The sequence below is a fragment of the Cherax quadricarinatus genome, chromosome 67 (genome assembly GCF_038502225.1).
Source record: "Cherax quadricarinatus isolate ZL_2023a chromosome 67, ASM3850222v1, whole genome shotgun sequence".
NCBI classification, from domain to species: Eukaryota; Metazoa; Arthropoda; class Malacostraca; order Decapoda; family Parastacidae; genus Cherax; species Cherax quadricarinatus.
In genome coordinates this window covers 7,153,772-7,167,983 of record NC_091358.1, presented here as the reverse complement: position 1 = coordinate 7,167,983, position 14,212 = coordinate 7,153,772, and the positions used below count along the sequence as shown (strand labels likewise).

At 41.2% G+C, this 14,212-nt stretch overlaps 1 protein-coding gene across 6 annotated transcripts in view; it reads left to right on the top strand.

Moving 5' to 3' along the window:
- LOC128699649 (facilitated trehalose transporter Tret1) overlaps positions 1-14,212 on the top strand; it is a 70,178-nt gene that overhangs the window by 43,496 nt on the left and 12,470 nt on the right. For 3 of the 6 annotated variants that reach the window (XM_053792399.2, XM_053792400.2, XM_053792398.2), the window contains exons 3-5: positions 8,137-8,198; positions 9,528-9,678; positions 13,348-13,510. In XM_053792399.2, coding sequence (XP_053648374.1) covers positions 8,137-8,198; positions 9,528-9,678; positions 13,348-13,510 — 376 coding nt within the window. The remainder of the gene's footprint in view (positions 1-8,136; positions 8,199-9,527; positions 9,679-13,347; positions 13,511-14,212) is intronic. The other 3 variants (XM_053792403.2, XM_053792402.2, XM_070099383.1) reach the window with 2 other exon arrangements.

Below are 14,212 nucleotides of genomic sequence, written 5' to 3'. Positions count from 1 at the left end.
AAATGTTAGGAAGTCTTTCTTTAGTCATAGAGTTGTCAGGAAGTGGAATAGTCTGGCAAGTGACGTAGTGGAGGCAGGAACCATACATAGTTTTAAGACGAGGTATGATAAAGCTCATGGAGCAGGGAGAGGGAGAGGATCTAGGAGCGATAAGTGAAGAGGCTGGGCCAGGAGCTATGTATCGACCCCTGCGACCACGAATAGATGAGTACAGATAGGTGAGTACTGTGTGCTTGGTGTGGCTGGTATAGTTCTCCTGTAACAATGGCAACAACAACAGTTGCAGCAGCAACTGTTGTTGTCGTCACGTACTGAAGGTGGCTAACCTCTACTTCGCTCATCACTCAACAATGTTAAATTCTCGCTGCATCCTTCTATACGACCTAATTTTCTTCTGACCCACATCCCTCCTTACTTCCACTTTTCCTTCCTTTCTCTATTTACCTCCTACCTCGTTCTCTCTTCCTTATCCTTCTCCCTCCCTTCTATCTTCTTTATACCGGTCTTCAATTTCCCCTCCCTATTATTGGTATTAACACATTGGCCGTCTCCCACCAAGGCGGGGTGGCCCGAAAAATAAAAAAAACTTATCATCATTCACTCCATCACTGACTTGCCAGAGATATGCTTACACTACGGTTATAAAACTGCAACATTAACACCCCTCCTATATATATATATATAGATATATATATATATATATATATATATATATATATATATATATATATATATATATATATATATAAAATGTGTGTGTATTCTCACCTAATTGTGGTTGCAGGGGTCGAGACCCCGCCTCTTCACTGATCGCTACTAGGTCCTCTCTCTCTCTGCTTCCTGAGCTTTCTCATACCTCGTCTTAAAGCTATGTATGGTTCCTGCCTCCACTACATCACTTGCTAGGCTATTCCACTTCCTGACGACTCTATGACTGAAGAAATACTTCCTAACATCCCTCTGACTCGTCTGAGTCTTCAGCTTCCAATTGTGACCCCTTGTTTCTGTGTCCCCTCTCTGGAACAACCTGTCTCTGTCCACCTTATCTATTCCACGCAGTATTTTGTATGTCGTTATCATGTCTACCCTAACCCTCCTGTCCTCCAATGTCGTCAGTCCGATTTCCCTCAACCTTTCTTCGTGGGACATACCCCTGAGCTCCGGAACTAGCCTTGTTGCAAACCTTTGCGCTTTCTCTAATTTCTTGACGTGCTTGACCAGGTATGGGTTCCAAACTGGTGCTGCATACTCCAGTGTGGGCCTGACATACACGGTGTACAGTGTCTTGAACGATTCCTTACTAAGGTATCGGAACGCTATTCTCAGGTTTGCTAGGCGCCCATATGCTGCAGCAGTTATCTGGTTGATGTGTGCCTCCGGAGACATGCTCAGTGTTATGGCCACCCCAAGATCTTTCTCCTTGAGCGAGGTTTGCAGTCCTTGGCCACCTAGTCTATACTCTGTCTGCGGTCTTGTTTGCCCTTCTCCGATCTTCATGACTTTGCACTTGGTAAGGTTGAATTCAAGAAGCCAGTTGCTGGACCAGGTTCCAGCCTGTCCAGGTCTCTTTGAAGTCCTGCCTGATCCTCATCTGATTTAATTCTCCTCATTAACTTCAAATCATCTGCGAACAGGGACACTTCTGAGTCTATCCCTTCCGTCATGTCGTTCACATATACCAAAAATAGCACAGGTCCAAGGACCGACCCCTGTGGGACCCCACTCGTCACAGGTGCCCATTGTATGTGTGTGTGTGTGTACTCACCTAGTTGTACTCACCTAGTTGAGGTTGCAGGGGTCGAGTCCTAGCTCCTGGCCCCGCCTCTTCACTGGTCGTGTGTGTGTGTGTGTGTGTGTGTGTGTGTGTGTGTGTGTGTGTTTTATGAAAAAAAATCGCGAAGAAGCGATACAAGATGCAAAACATTCACGGATGGAGTTGAATAATACCTTTCGTGTTGCAATCAACACATCAAGATCCTGCAATGTTGCAGAAAAACAGGATGAGGTCCATGCAAATACGATCACAATAAGATCACAGCTCCGGTAGTGGATATCTGTGCATATAATCGGCCCGACAGGCAGTTATAGGCTTATACTGTGTGTTTGGTGTGATATGAGAATATGCAAAATAACCACAGTGAAAAAATAGTGAAATTCCAAGCGTTTCGTGATTTCTCTCGACAATGTGAGAAATTCCACAAGATTGTTCATCTACGTATCGCAGCATCAGAGGTCAGTGTGAGTAAATTGCATATCAAAATAAAACAAATTAGAGGAAATCCGGTTTGGTCTTTTAGATATGGATGTGACGCAAGATTTTCGAGAGAAAAAAATAGTGTTTGTTATACGGATGTGGATAACCTAGTTCCTCCTGCACAGCCTTAATGTGATTATGCTATATGTCAGCAGGACTTGTGCGTTCAACTTCAGTGGATGGACTAAGATTGTGGCTAAAAATATAACCCGTTTTTCTAGGGGTGGACGGGTAAGTACACAAATAACCCGCACATAGGAGAGTGAAACTTTATGACGACGTTTCGGTCCGAAATGGGCCATTAACTAGTCACACTAACTGTAAGTAAGCGAACAAGCAAGCAGGCAAGCAAGCAAGTAAAGTTTATTTAGGTACAGGTACACGTAAGTACAGTTAGCATACATAGTAACATTAATAACAACACTGCGACCAGCCGGGGGATCGAACCCGTGTTTTAGCTTCCCTCATGGTGAGCGAAAATTCCCGACGCTCTAACCCACCGGACCGTACAATCCTACAAACAACTTGAACTTAGCGAACAAGGCTTGCTTCATATATGAAAATTACCTAGAATACCCTTCTCCCCCCCCCCCAAAAAAAAAAAGTCAGAGTGACTTACTTCCATTGAGGTTGGTAAGCCAGCTGAAGGCCTCAGTCAGATGACCAAGAGCTCCAGCTGTGGGTCATCATATGACTAAGACCCGCCTCAGGAAACACTTGTCTCTTTTTTCCCCTAATTTATCTAATTTAACTTAACCGCACGACAGGCCACTCATTGGATAAAGGCCCTTGTCAGCATAAACTTTGTTGTTTCCTGACAAAGAAAACACCATTCAGTATGAGGAACGACCGTAGGAATATACTGTATAATCATTATTTGGTGTATATATGGTGTGAAATCTCATGTAGGTTAACGGATACTTACTAAAACAATGGTATTTAGTTTACTAAGACCCGAGTCAGGAAGCATAAACCCGGTTCCTGAGAAATAAAACACCAGCCGCACCATCACCACCTTGTAAGAAGCTGTGAGTTTATTATGTAAATCGTAAGAGAAGTCATTGTTTTGAAATGGCGTCAGAAACTTTTGTGGGGCTGTGATGGTAACTTTGTTTATTTTCAGACTGGAAGGTGGTCTTGAAACAGTGGAAGGTCTTGGTGAAATTACGGAAGGTCTTGGTGAAATTATGGAAGGTCTTGGTGAAATTACGGAAGGTCTTGGTGAAATTACGGAAGGTCTTGGTGAAATTATGGAAGGTCTTGGTGAAATTACGGAAGGTCTTGGTGAAATTATGGAAGGTCTTAGTGAAATTATGGAAGGTCTTAGTGAAATTATGGAAGGTCTTAGTGAAATTACGGAAGGTCTTAGTGAAATTATGGAAGGTCTTAGTGAAATTATGGAAGGTCTTAGTGAAATTACGGAAGGTCTTGGTGAAATTACGGAAGGTCTTGGTGAAATTATGGAAGGTCTTAGTGAAATTACGGAAGGTCTTAGTGAAATTATGGAAGGTCTTAGTGAAATTATGGAAGGTCTTGGTGAAATTACGGAAGGTCTTAGTGAAATTATGGAAGGTCTTAGTGAAATTACGGAAGGTCTTAGTGAAATTACGGAAGGTCTTGGTGAAATTACGGAAGGTCTTGGTGAAATTACTGAAGGTCTTACTGAAATTACAGAAGGTCTTAGTGAAATTATGGAAGGTCTTAGTGAAATTACGGAAGGTCTTAGTGAAATTACGGAAGGTCTTAGTGAAATTACGGAAGGTCTTGGTGAAATTACGGAAGGTCTTGGTGAAATTACGGAAGGTCTTGGTGAAATTACAGAAGGTCTTGGTGAAATTACTGAAGGTCTTACTGAAATTACGGAAGGTCTTAGTGAAATTATGGAAGGTCTTAGTGAAATTATGGAAGGTCTTGGTGAAATTATGGAAGGTCTTGGTGAAATTACGGAAGGTCTTGGTGAAATTACGGAAGGTCTTGGTGAAATTATGGAAGGTCTTGGTGAAATTACGGAAGGTCTTGGTGAAATTACGGAAGGTCTTGGTGAAATTATGGAAGGTCTTGGTGAAATTACGGAAGGTCTTAGTGAAATTATGGAAGGTCTTAGTGAAATTACGGAAGGTCTTGGTGAAATTATGGAAGGTCTTGGTGAAATTATGGAAGGTCTTGGTGAAATTATGGAAGGTCTTGGTGAAATTACGGAAGGTCTTGGTGAAATTACGGAAGGTCTTGGTGAAATTATGGAAGGTCTTGGTGAAATTACGGAAGGTCTTAGTGAAATTATGGAAGGTCTTGGTGAAATTACGGAAGGTCTTAGTGAAATTATGGAAGGTCTTAGTGAAATTACGGAAGGTCTTGGTGAAATTACGGAAGGTCTTGGTGAAATTATGGAAGGTCTTGGTGAAATTACGGAAGGTCTTAGTGAAATTATGGAAGGTCTTAGTGAAATTACGGAAGGTCTTGGTGAAATTATGGAAGGTCTTGGTGAAATTACGGAAGGTCTTGGTGAAATTACGGAAGGTCTTGGTGAAATTATGGAAGGTCTTGGTGAAATTACGGAAGGTCTTGGTGAAATTATGGAAGGTCTTAGTGAAATTATGGAAGGTCTTAGTGAAATTATGGAAGGTCTTAGTGAAATTACGGAAGGTCTTGGTGAAATTACGGAAGGTCTTGGTGAAATTACTGAAGGTCTTACTGAAATTACGGAAGGTCTTGGTGAAATTACGGAAGGTCTTACTGAAATTACGGAAGGTCTTACTGAAATTACGGAAGGTCTTACTGAAATTACGGAAGGTCTTACTGAAATTACGGAAGGTCTTACTGAAATGACCAAAATCTCCACTCAGTGCTTCATGACATGTCTACAGCTCACATCATTATTATTTATATTATTAATACACACATCCTGTTCCCTTGAAGATGTGTGTAAACACACGAAAGCGCTCAGGTTTCATTTCCTATTGTCATTCTGGTATTTTTTTTACATATTTGCAATCACGCGTTGTATTGTGATTTCTTCCATACCAGAAACTAATCTGCCATACAACACCTGGGCAACGAAAAACAAGGGAAAAGACAGCTCCAGTTCCTAGGATCAAGAGCACTTAACCTGGATTAAGTCAAGTCACATAGAGATGGGATGGAACACCTGAAATTAGGGTCTTCCCTAAAAGCAACAAGTTACCGTTAAATAATCTTATAATGGTGTACAGGAGAGGGTTTACCTGGAGTTTACCTGGAGAGGGTTTCGGGGGTCAACGCCCCCAGGGATCGGTCTGAGACCAGGTCTCGTGGTGGATTAGGGTCTGATCAACCAGGTTGTTACTGCTGGCCGCACGCAAACTGACGTAAGAACCACAGCCCGGTTGGTCAGGTACTGACTTTAGGTACCTGTCCAGTGTCTTCTTGAAGACAGTCAAGGGTCTATTGGTAATCCCCCTTATGTATGCTGGGAGGCAGTTGAACAGTCTTGGACCCCGGGTGGAGATAAATGGTATAAAATACTGACAATATGGAAAAAATGTGTATGTTACCCTTTATTGACTACGTTTCGCCCACACAGCGGGCTTTATCATGTCACAAACAGCCCTACCTGGGGAAAGAGTAGGGGCCGTCCTCGAAAAGGTTGGAGGGAGGGGGTAAAGGAGGTTTTGTGGGCGAGGGGCTTGGACTTCCAGCAAGCGTGCGTGACCGTGTTCGATAGGAGTGAATAGAGACGAATGGTATTTGGGACCTGACGATCTGTGGGAGTGTGAGCAGGGTAATATTTAGTGAAGGGATTCAGGGAAACCGGTTATTTTTATATATCCGGACTTGAGTCCTGGAAATGTGAAGTACAATGTCTGCACTTTAAAGGAGGGGTTTGGGATATTAGCAGTTTGGAGGGATATGTTGTGTGTCTTTATACGTATATGCTTCTAAACTGTTGTATTCTGAGCACCTCTGCAAAAACAGTGATAATGTGTGAGTGTGGTGAAAGTGTTGAATGATGATGACAGTATTTTCTTTTTGGGGATTTTCTTTCTGTTTTGGGTCACCCTGCCTCGGTGGGAGACGACCGACTTGTTAATATATATATATATATATATATATATATATATATATATATATATATATATATATATATATATATATATATATATATATATATATATATATGCAATAAGATCACAGTAAACAGGTGATTTCAGAATATGCAAAACAACCACTCTGAAAGAACAGAGAAATTCCAAGCGCTTTCGTGACTACTCACATTATCAAGGAACTAGATAGTTCCTTGATAATGTGAGTAGTCACGAAAGCGCTTGGAATTTCTCTATTCTTTCAGAGTGGTTGTTTTGCATATATATATATATATATATATATATATATATATATATATATATATATATATATATATATATATATATATATATATATATATATATATATATATACACACACACACACAACCGGCCTAGTGTCATCGATATGTGTCTAGAACAAAATAATAACTAACACACACTCGCCCGTTCCGTGTAGGTCAGTCTCATATCCAACTTACTCAACATTCTACACCTGACTCTCCACCCTTATGTACCCTAACCAGGTTTGTGCTGAAGAAGGCTCCTCGTGCCCTTGTCCCAGGGCTGCCCCTACAACAGGGCTGTAAATGGTACTCTACATGACACGTAGACAGCTTACCGTGCCCCTTGCCATGAAGCTGTGCAACACTTGTACACACTTCGACACCTTCGGGAGCCACTGCCAGGTCACCATATGGATACGACCCTGGCCAGGACCCGTCCTACCTGGAGAATATCCCGGGGATCAACGCCCCCCTTCATCGCTGCTCGGCCCATGACCAGGCCTCCTGGCAAACCCACACGAACATGAATCTATTGCCAAACCAATACTTCCCTAGTAATATTTTCTAAATCTAAACTTATTTAAGTTGGTCCAAGGTGGACAACGTTCAATAATATACGTGCTAGTGTTGGTTCAGGTGTTTTTTTTTTGTTTAGTGTAAGTCAGGTTAGGTAAGATTCGTCGGAAAACAGAACAAGTGTTTCGTGACGTGAGTCTTCGTTATATGATGACCCGCTATTGGAGCTTATGGTCCTCTGACCGAGGCCTTCCACTGGCTTACCAACTTCATTGGAAATAAGTCACTTTGACCTTTTTTTGGGGGGGAGGGGGTTATCCTGGGTAATTTACGCATTACACAAATTACCCACACATAGGAGAGCGGAGCTTACGACGACGTTTCGGTCCGACTTGGACCATTTACAAAGTCACACTAACAAACGAGTGGTTCAAATCGGACCGAAAGGTCGTCGTAAGCTCCTCTCTCCCATGTGCGGGTTGTGTATTGTTTCGGTCACGGTATTATGCCTTTCTGTAATAACACTGATATAATTACCGACAATATGTTAGATAAAAGGACACAAGTGTAATCAATTCGATATTTTATTGTGGCAACGTTTCACTCTCTAGGAGCTTTCTTAAGCTGAACGGCTTGACAAAGCTCCTGGAGAGCGAAACGTTGTTACAATAAAATGTCGCATTAGTTGCACTTGTATCCTTTTACCCAAAAATTTATACATATGTCGCTATGTATGATAATTGTACTTATGTATACCGTACCTATTTACTTGATAAGTAAGACACATGTGCAACAGTTAGGTATCTTTATTCCGAAACGTTTCGCCCACGGAGTAGGCTTCTTCAGTCGAGTACAAAAGAGGTAGCAGAAACAGTAGAGATGTGAAGACGCTGTCATCAGTCCATCTCCCTTGAAGACTGAGTTTTGAGGTGGTCAGTCCCTACTGACTTGCTTACCCGTCCACCCCCTTTAAAAACTAAAATGACGAGTGAGTTAATTAGTGAATACTGGTCTTTCACAGAACTGTGTGGAGATAAGAGTGAGGAACCGAGCAATGAGAGACGGCGACGTCAGGCGGTGCAGGTAGGTCCGCCCGAGGTAGTTTTTGCTCTGCCTGCTGCCTCAACCTTGTAACTTTCTCTCTCTCTCTCTCCTTCACCCTCAGTCACCTTCACCACCTGCTGCGTCTTTCCCGTCCATTTTCAGTATTGTCTTCATCTGCTTCACCTTCAATATCTTCCCGTCACTCATGTGGATGCGATAAACCCGCTGGGGGTCATTGCCTGGAGAACGGGAGGCAGTCAGGGGTGACCCAAGAGAAGGGTGCGTCTTATATCCCTGGATCAAGAGATCTTGACCAGTAACTGGTACCTCATTCTCCCTTCTCTCAAAGGCATATCTAAGATATTTTATACACACTGGCTGGTTGATTAACGGGGTTTAAAGCCTATCGGTTACACCGTGGTCAAAGGCTGCATCTAACCTTGTCACTACAAGACTAAGAATATTTTAATCCATAAAAAATAAAAATTCACAATATCTTGACTAGAATAATTCATCAACTCCTGTAATTCCTGACATAAGAATTTAAATATATATTATATTTGAAAAATACACGGCAGTAATACGACAGATAACTGATTTAATAGGAGATATGAGAAGTATTTGTTTTTATAGACATTGCTACACATTTTGACATGGAATCGACCAATGTTGAACACATTTAGGCAAGTTCTTCGTGGTACCAGATCCTAATAACACCAAAAAATTAGCTTCTGTTAATAGTGGAATATTGTTAGGGAAAGGGCGAGTGTGGGGGACGGGTTCCACCTTTCCTGCTCAGGGATATATAATCAAAATATAAAAATACCATGAGATAAACGGGATAAAGATATCGAATAAATACTCACAAAAAAATAATGAAAAACGTGAATAATAAGCAATAAAAAATTAATTTAATCAGATAAGGCATGGTAAACAGGAAGGCCAAGAGAGTCAGGTGTATATATTACTATCACCAGCGGATGTATAAGCCGTATATTGTTGTATGATCTAGGAAAAAAGGGAGTGATGATAGTGGTGACCAGCTGGCAGCTGGGGATAAATGGTATGAAATACCGACACGATGGAAAAATAGACACAAATGCAGTAGAATGTGATCCTTTATTGACTACGTTTCGCCCACGCAGTAGACTATATCAAGTCACGAACAGATCTACCTGGGTAAAGACTACACGAGTGTATGGTCAACAAGACTTCATATATCATATATAAATACGCCAAAAAAAAAAAAATATCATAGTGAGAGAAATTCCTTTTTCAACAATTTTATTTACTCGTTACTACTATATGCACCACCTAGCTACTGCAACATTGCAATGACCTGTATTCTTTTTCCTGTTTTTTCTATAGATGCTGATGGTGATGGCAGCGTCAGTATCATACTTCGTGATGGGAATGTCTCTCTCCTTCCCCAATGTTTTGGCTTCAGATCTTCTGTCTGATAACACCACACTCTTCAACACTCAGCTTCAGTTCCAGGACTGGCAGCTGGACATGATGGGTATGTTAGATTTTTATATATATATATATATATATATATATATATATATATATATATATATATATATATATATATATATATATATATATATATAATTCGACCATCAAGCTACGAATTATCTACACAGACTATGCACAGATTTCATACCTGTGTGGTGTGAATACTTTGCAGCGTAGTATTTATACTACTCTTTGCCCTCAGACACGAGATCTCCACTGCTTCCAGCCTCCTCCTTGTTGCAACATTCACCACCAATGCTTCACACCCATATAAGAGCGTTGGTATCACTATACTCCAATACATTTCCCTCTTTGCTTCCATGGATAACATTTTTTGTCTCCACAGATGCCTCAAAGCGCCACTAATCTTATTCCTCTCGTCAATTCTATTTAAGTGGGTTTGGGTTTAACAAGGACTTGCCAAAGATGGGTCGGTAGGCCTGCTACAGTGTTCCTCTTTTCTTATGTATAATGCATTTCGACTCGCCTGAGAGTCGACCTCTAGTGTTTTCGGTTGAATCTAGCGCTCTACCAAGAATCTACCTGCCACCTGAAACACCAGCATCAGGAAGTAAAAACCAGACAGGTCTTATTTGGGTGGAAAAGAAATTATTAAGTACAAAGAAACTGTTTATTTAGGTCTCAATCAAAGATTCTCTTTTTTGTTGAAAAAAAAGGTCCCCGATTGCATCCGAAATATACAGACCCTTTGTGCTAAGTAAGCCATGGAACGGGTGGGGTTAGAACCCCATGGCGAGTGAGTCAAAAAATTCACGACTTAAGAAATCGTAATGACACGATTGCAAACAAACCATACCGTTCCGTGGTTTATTTGGAGTCATGTTGTTATGATTTCTAGAGTTTTTCTACTAAGTGTTGAACCTTCCGTCTCTGTGAGAAAGATAACACTTAATAAGGGGGATTACCAATAGACCCCTGACTGATAAATTAGACACATGTGCAACTCTTGGGTATCTTTATTGAGGAAACGTTTCGCCACACAGTGGCTTCATCAGTCCAAACGTAGGAGAAACTTGAAGAACAGGAGGAGAATGAGGTAATCAGTCCCTCAACCTTGAGTCGATGTGTTCAGTCCATCAATCTTGAATAGAATACGGCATAGCGGAGAAGCAGCTTATAAACCGTATGGCACGAGAGGTGCAGCTTTATAAGCTGTACGGTTTATAAGCTGCTTCTCCGCTGATATGCCGTATTCTATTCAAGATTGATGGACTGAACACATCGACTCAAGGTTGAGGGACTGATTACCTCATTCTCCTCTTGTTCTTCAAGTTTCTCCTACGTTTGGACTGATGAAGCCACTGTGTGGCGAAACGTTTCCTCAATAAAGATACCCAAGAGTTGCACATGTGTCTAATTTATCAACATGTCGGTTCTGACTGACTGTCTGTAAGAGGGAGCTGGACAGGCACCTAAAGTCAGCACCTGACCAGCCGGGCTGTGGCTCGTACGTCGGTTTACGTGCGGCCAGCAGTAGCAGCCTTGTTGATCAGGCCCTGATCCATTGCGAAGCCTGGTCACGGACCGGGCCGTAGGGGCGTTGACCCCCGACACCCTCTCCAGGTATACCATAAGAAGGACGACCGGCTAAGTGGTTACGGTACACTGTAGACTGATTCGCTGCTCGTGATAATAATAATAATAATAATAATAATAATAATAATAATAATAATAACAATACTGGAGACAGCAGAAGTGGACAATAATGACAGGTGATGAAGAGTGTGTTGATAATGTTGCAGGTTGACTTGCAACATCTGGGTCAACAACTCACCTCTGCTGGTAATTACTTCGACAACCTCAGCATGTTATTGCTGGGAGAGTTAAATATACATTAGTAACATGTACACTAAGACATGTTCCATTGTTTCAATCTTGTGTGGTGCTTTATCAAGACATGAGTGACGTGACAGATGTTTATCGGGACATGAGTGACCTGATAGAGCTTTATTAAGACATGCGTGACGTGATAGAGCTATATCAGGACATGAATGGCGTGACAGAGCTTTATCAAGACATGAGTGTCGTGATAGAGCTTTATCAAGACATGAGTGACGTGACAGATGTTTATCAGGACATGAGTGACGTGACAGATGTTTATCAGGACATGAGTGACGTGACAGTTGTTTATCAAGACATGAGTGACGTGACAGATGTTTATCAGGACATGAGTGACGTGACAGATGTTTATCAAAACATAACTGACGTGACAGATGTTTATCAGGACATGAATGACGTGACAGATGTTTAACAACACATGAGTGTCGTGACAGAGCTTTATCAAGACATGAGTGTCGTGATAGAGCTTTATCAAGACATGAGTGACGTGATAGAGCTTTATCAAGACATGAGTGACGTGATAGAGCTTTATCAGGACATGAATGACATGATAGACTTTTATCAAGACATAAGTGACGTGATAGAGCTTTATCAAGACATGAGTGTCGTGACAGAGCTTTATTAAGACATGACTGACGTGACAGATGTTTATCAGGACATGAGTGACGTGACATGTTTATCAAAACATGAGTGACGTGACATGTTTATCAAGAGATGAGTGTCGTGACAGAGCTTTATCAAGACATGAGTGACGTGATAGAGCTTTATCAAGACATGAGTGACTTGATAGAGCTTTATCAAGGCATGAGTGACGTGATAGAGCTTTATCAAGACATGAGTGACGTGATAGAGCTTTATCAAGGCATGAGTGACGTGATAGAGCTTTATCAAGACATGAGTGTCGTGACAGAGCTTTATCAAGACATGAATGTCGTGACAGAGCTTTATCAAGGCATGAGTGACGTGACAGAGCTTTATCAAGGCATGAGTGACGTGATAGAGCTTTATCAAGACATGAATGACGTGACAGAGCTTTATCAAGACATGAGTAACGTGATAGAGCTTTATCAAGACATGAATGACGTGACAGAGCTTTATCAAGACATGAGTAACGTGATAGAGCTTTATCAAGGCATGAGTGACGTGATAGAGCTTTATCAAGGCATGAGTGACGTGATAGAGCTTTATCAAGGCATGAGTGACGTGATAGAGCTTTATCAAGACATGAGTGACGTGATAGAGCTTTATCAGGACATAAGTGACGTGATAGAGCTTTATCAAGGCATGAGTAACGTGATAGAGCTTTATCAAGGCATGAGTGACGTGATAGAGCTTTATCAAGGCATGAGTGACGTGATAGAGCTTTATCAAGACATGAGTGACGTGACAGAGCTTTATCAAGACATGTTAATCATTTTATACCAAAAGAATCTTAGAAAACTTACCTAATCTTATTATAACAAGCGCAATTTAATTTAGCCTAATCCAACTAAATATATTTTAGATAATTTTACAATAATTTAATAATAAACAAACACAATGAAATATATTTTTTTCGTTAGATTCAGAATGATTTTTGCGAAATTATTGCATACACAAATTTTCGCTTGCCTTATTTGGCAAGAAGAGCGTTTCTGTGTGTGTGTGTGTGTGTGTGTGTGTGTGTGTGTGTGTGTGTGTGTACTCACCTATTTGTGGTTGCAGGGGTTGATTCATGGTCCCAGACCCGCAACATATCAATAATGAAGTATCCCAACTGTTTAAGTGTATTCAAACACAATTAAGGTGTCTATGACTGGGGTGATGGTAGGTAGCATCGTGACGATCGGTAGCGTACCTGGCTTCTTGTTGGCTGGCTGGATGCTGGGTCGTCTGGGACGACGGTGGTCCATGGCCATATCCGTGGTCCCGGGACTCATGGGCTGGGCTGCCATCGCTCTCTCACTCAACGCCACAATGTTGATTGTCGCCAGGTAAGTAATGTCTGTTTGTAGTTTTTTGTTTGTAGCAACGGGAGCGGCGTTATACTCACGTTCTCCCGTTTCTTGGGTATATTACTATTTCTACTACTACTACTACTACTACTACTACTACTACTACTACTACTACTACTACTACTACTACTACTACTACTACTACTACTACTACTACTACCACTACTACTACTACTACTACTACTACCACTACTACTACTACTACTACTACTACTACTACCACTACTACTACTACTACTACTACTACCACTACTACTACTACTACTACTACTACTACCACTACTACTACTACTACTACTACTACCACTACTACTACTACTACTACTACTACCACTACTACTACTACTACTACTACTACTACTACTACCACTACTACTACTACTACTACTACTACCACTACTACTACTACTACTACTACTACTACTACTACTACTACTACTACTACTACTACTACTACCACTACTACTACTACTACTACTACTACTACTACTACTACTACTTCCCACCTGCTTGAAGGGTGAACTTGCTTTTCGTATATGATGGTTCAAAATAGTATAAAATACCGACAAGTTGAAGATAAAACACATGTGCAACAGTTGGGTATCTTTATTAATACGTTTCGCCTACACAGTAGGCTTCTTCAGTCAAATACAGAGGGAGCAGTAGTAATAAAATAAAGAT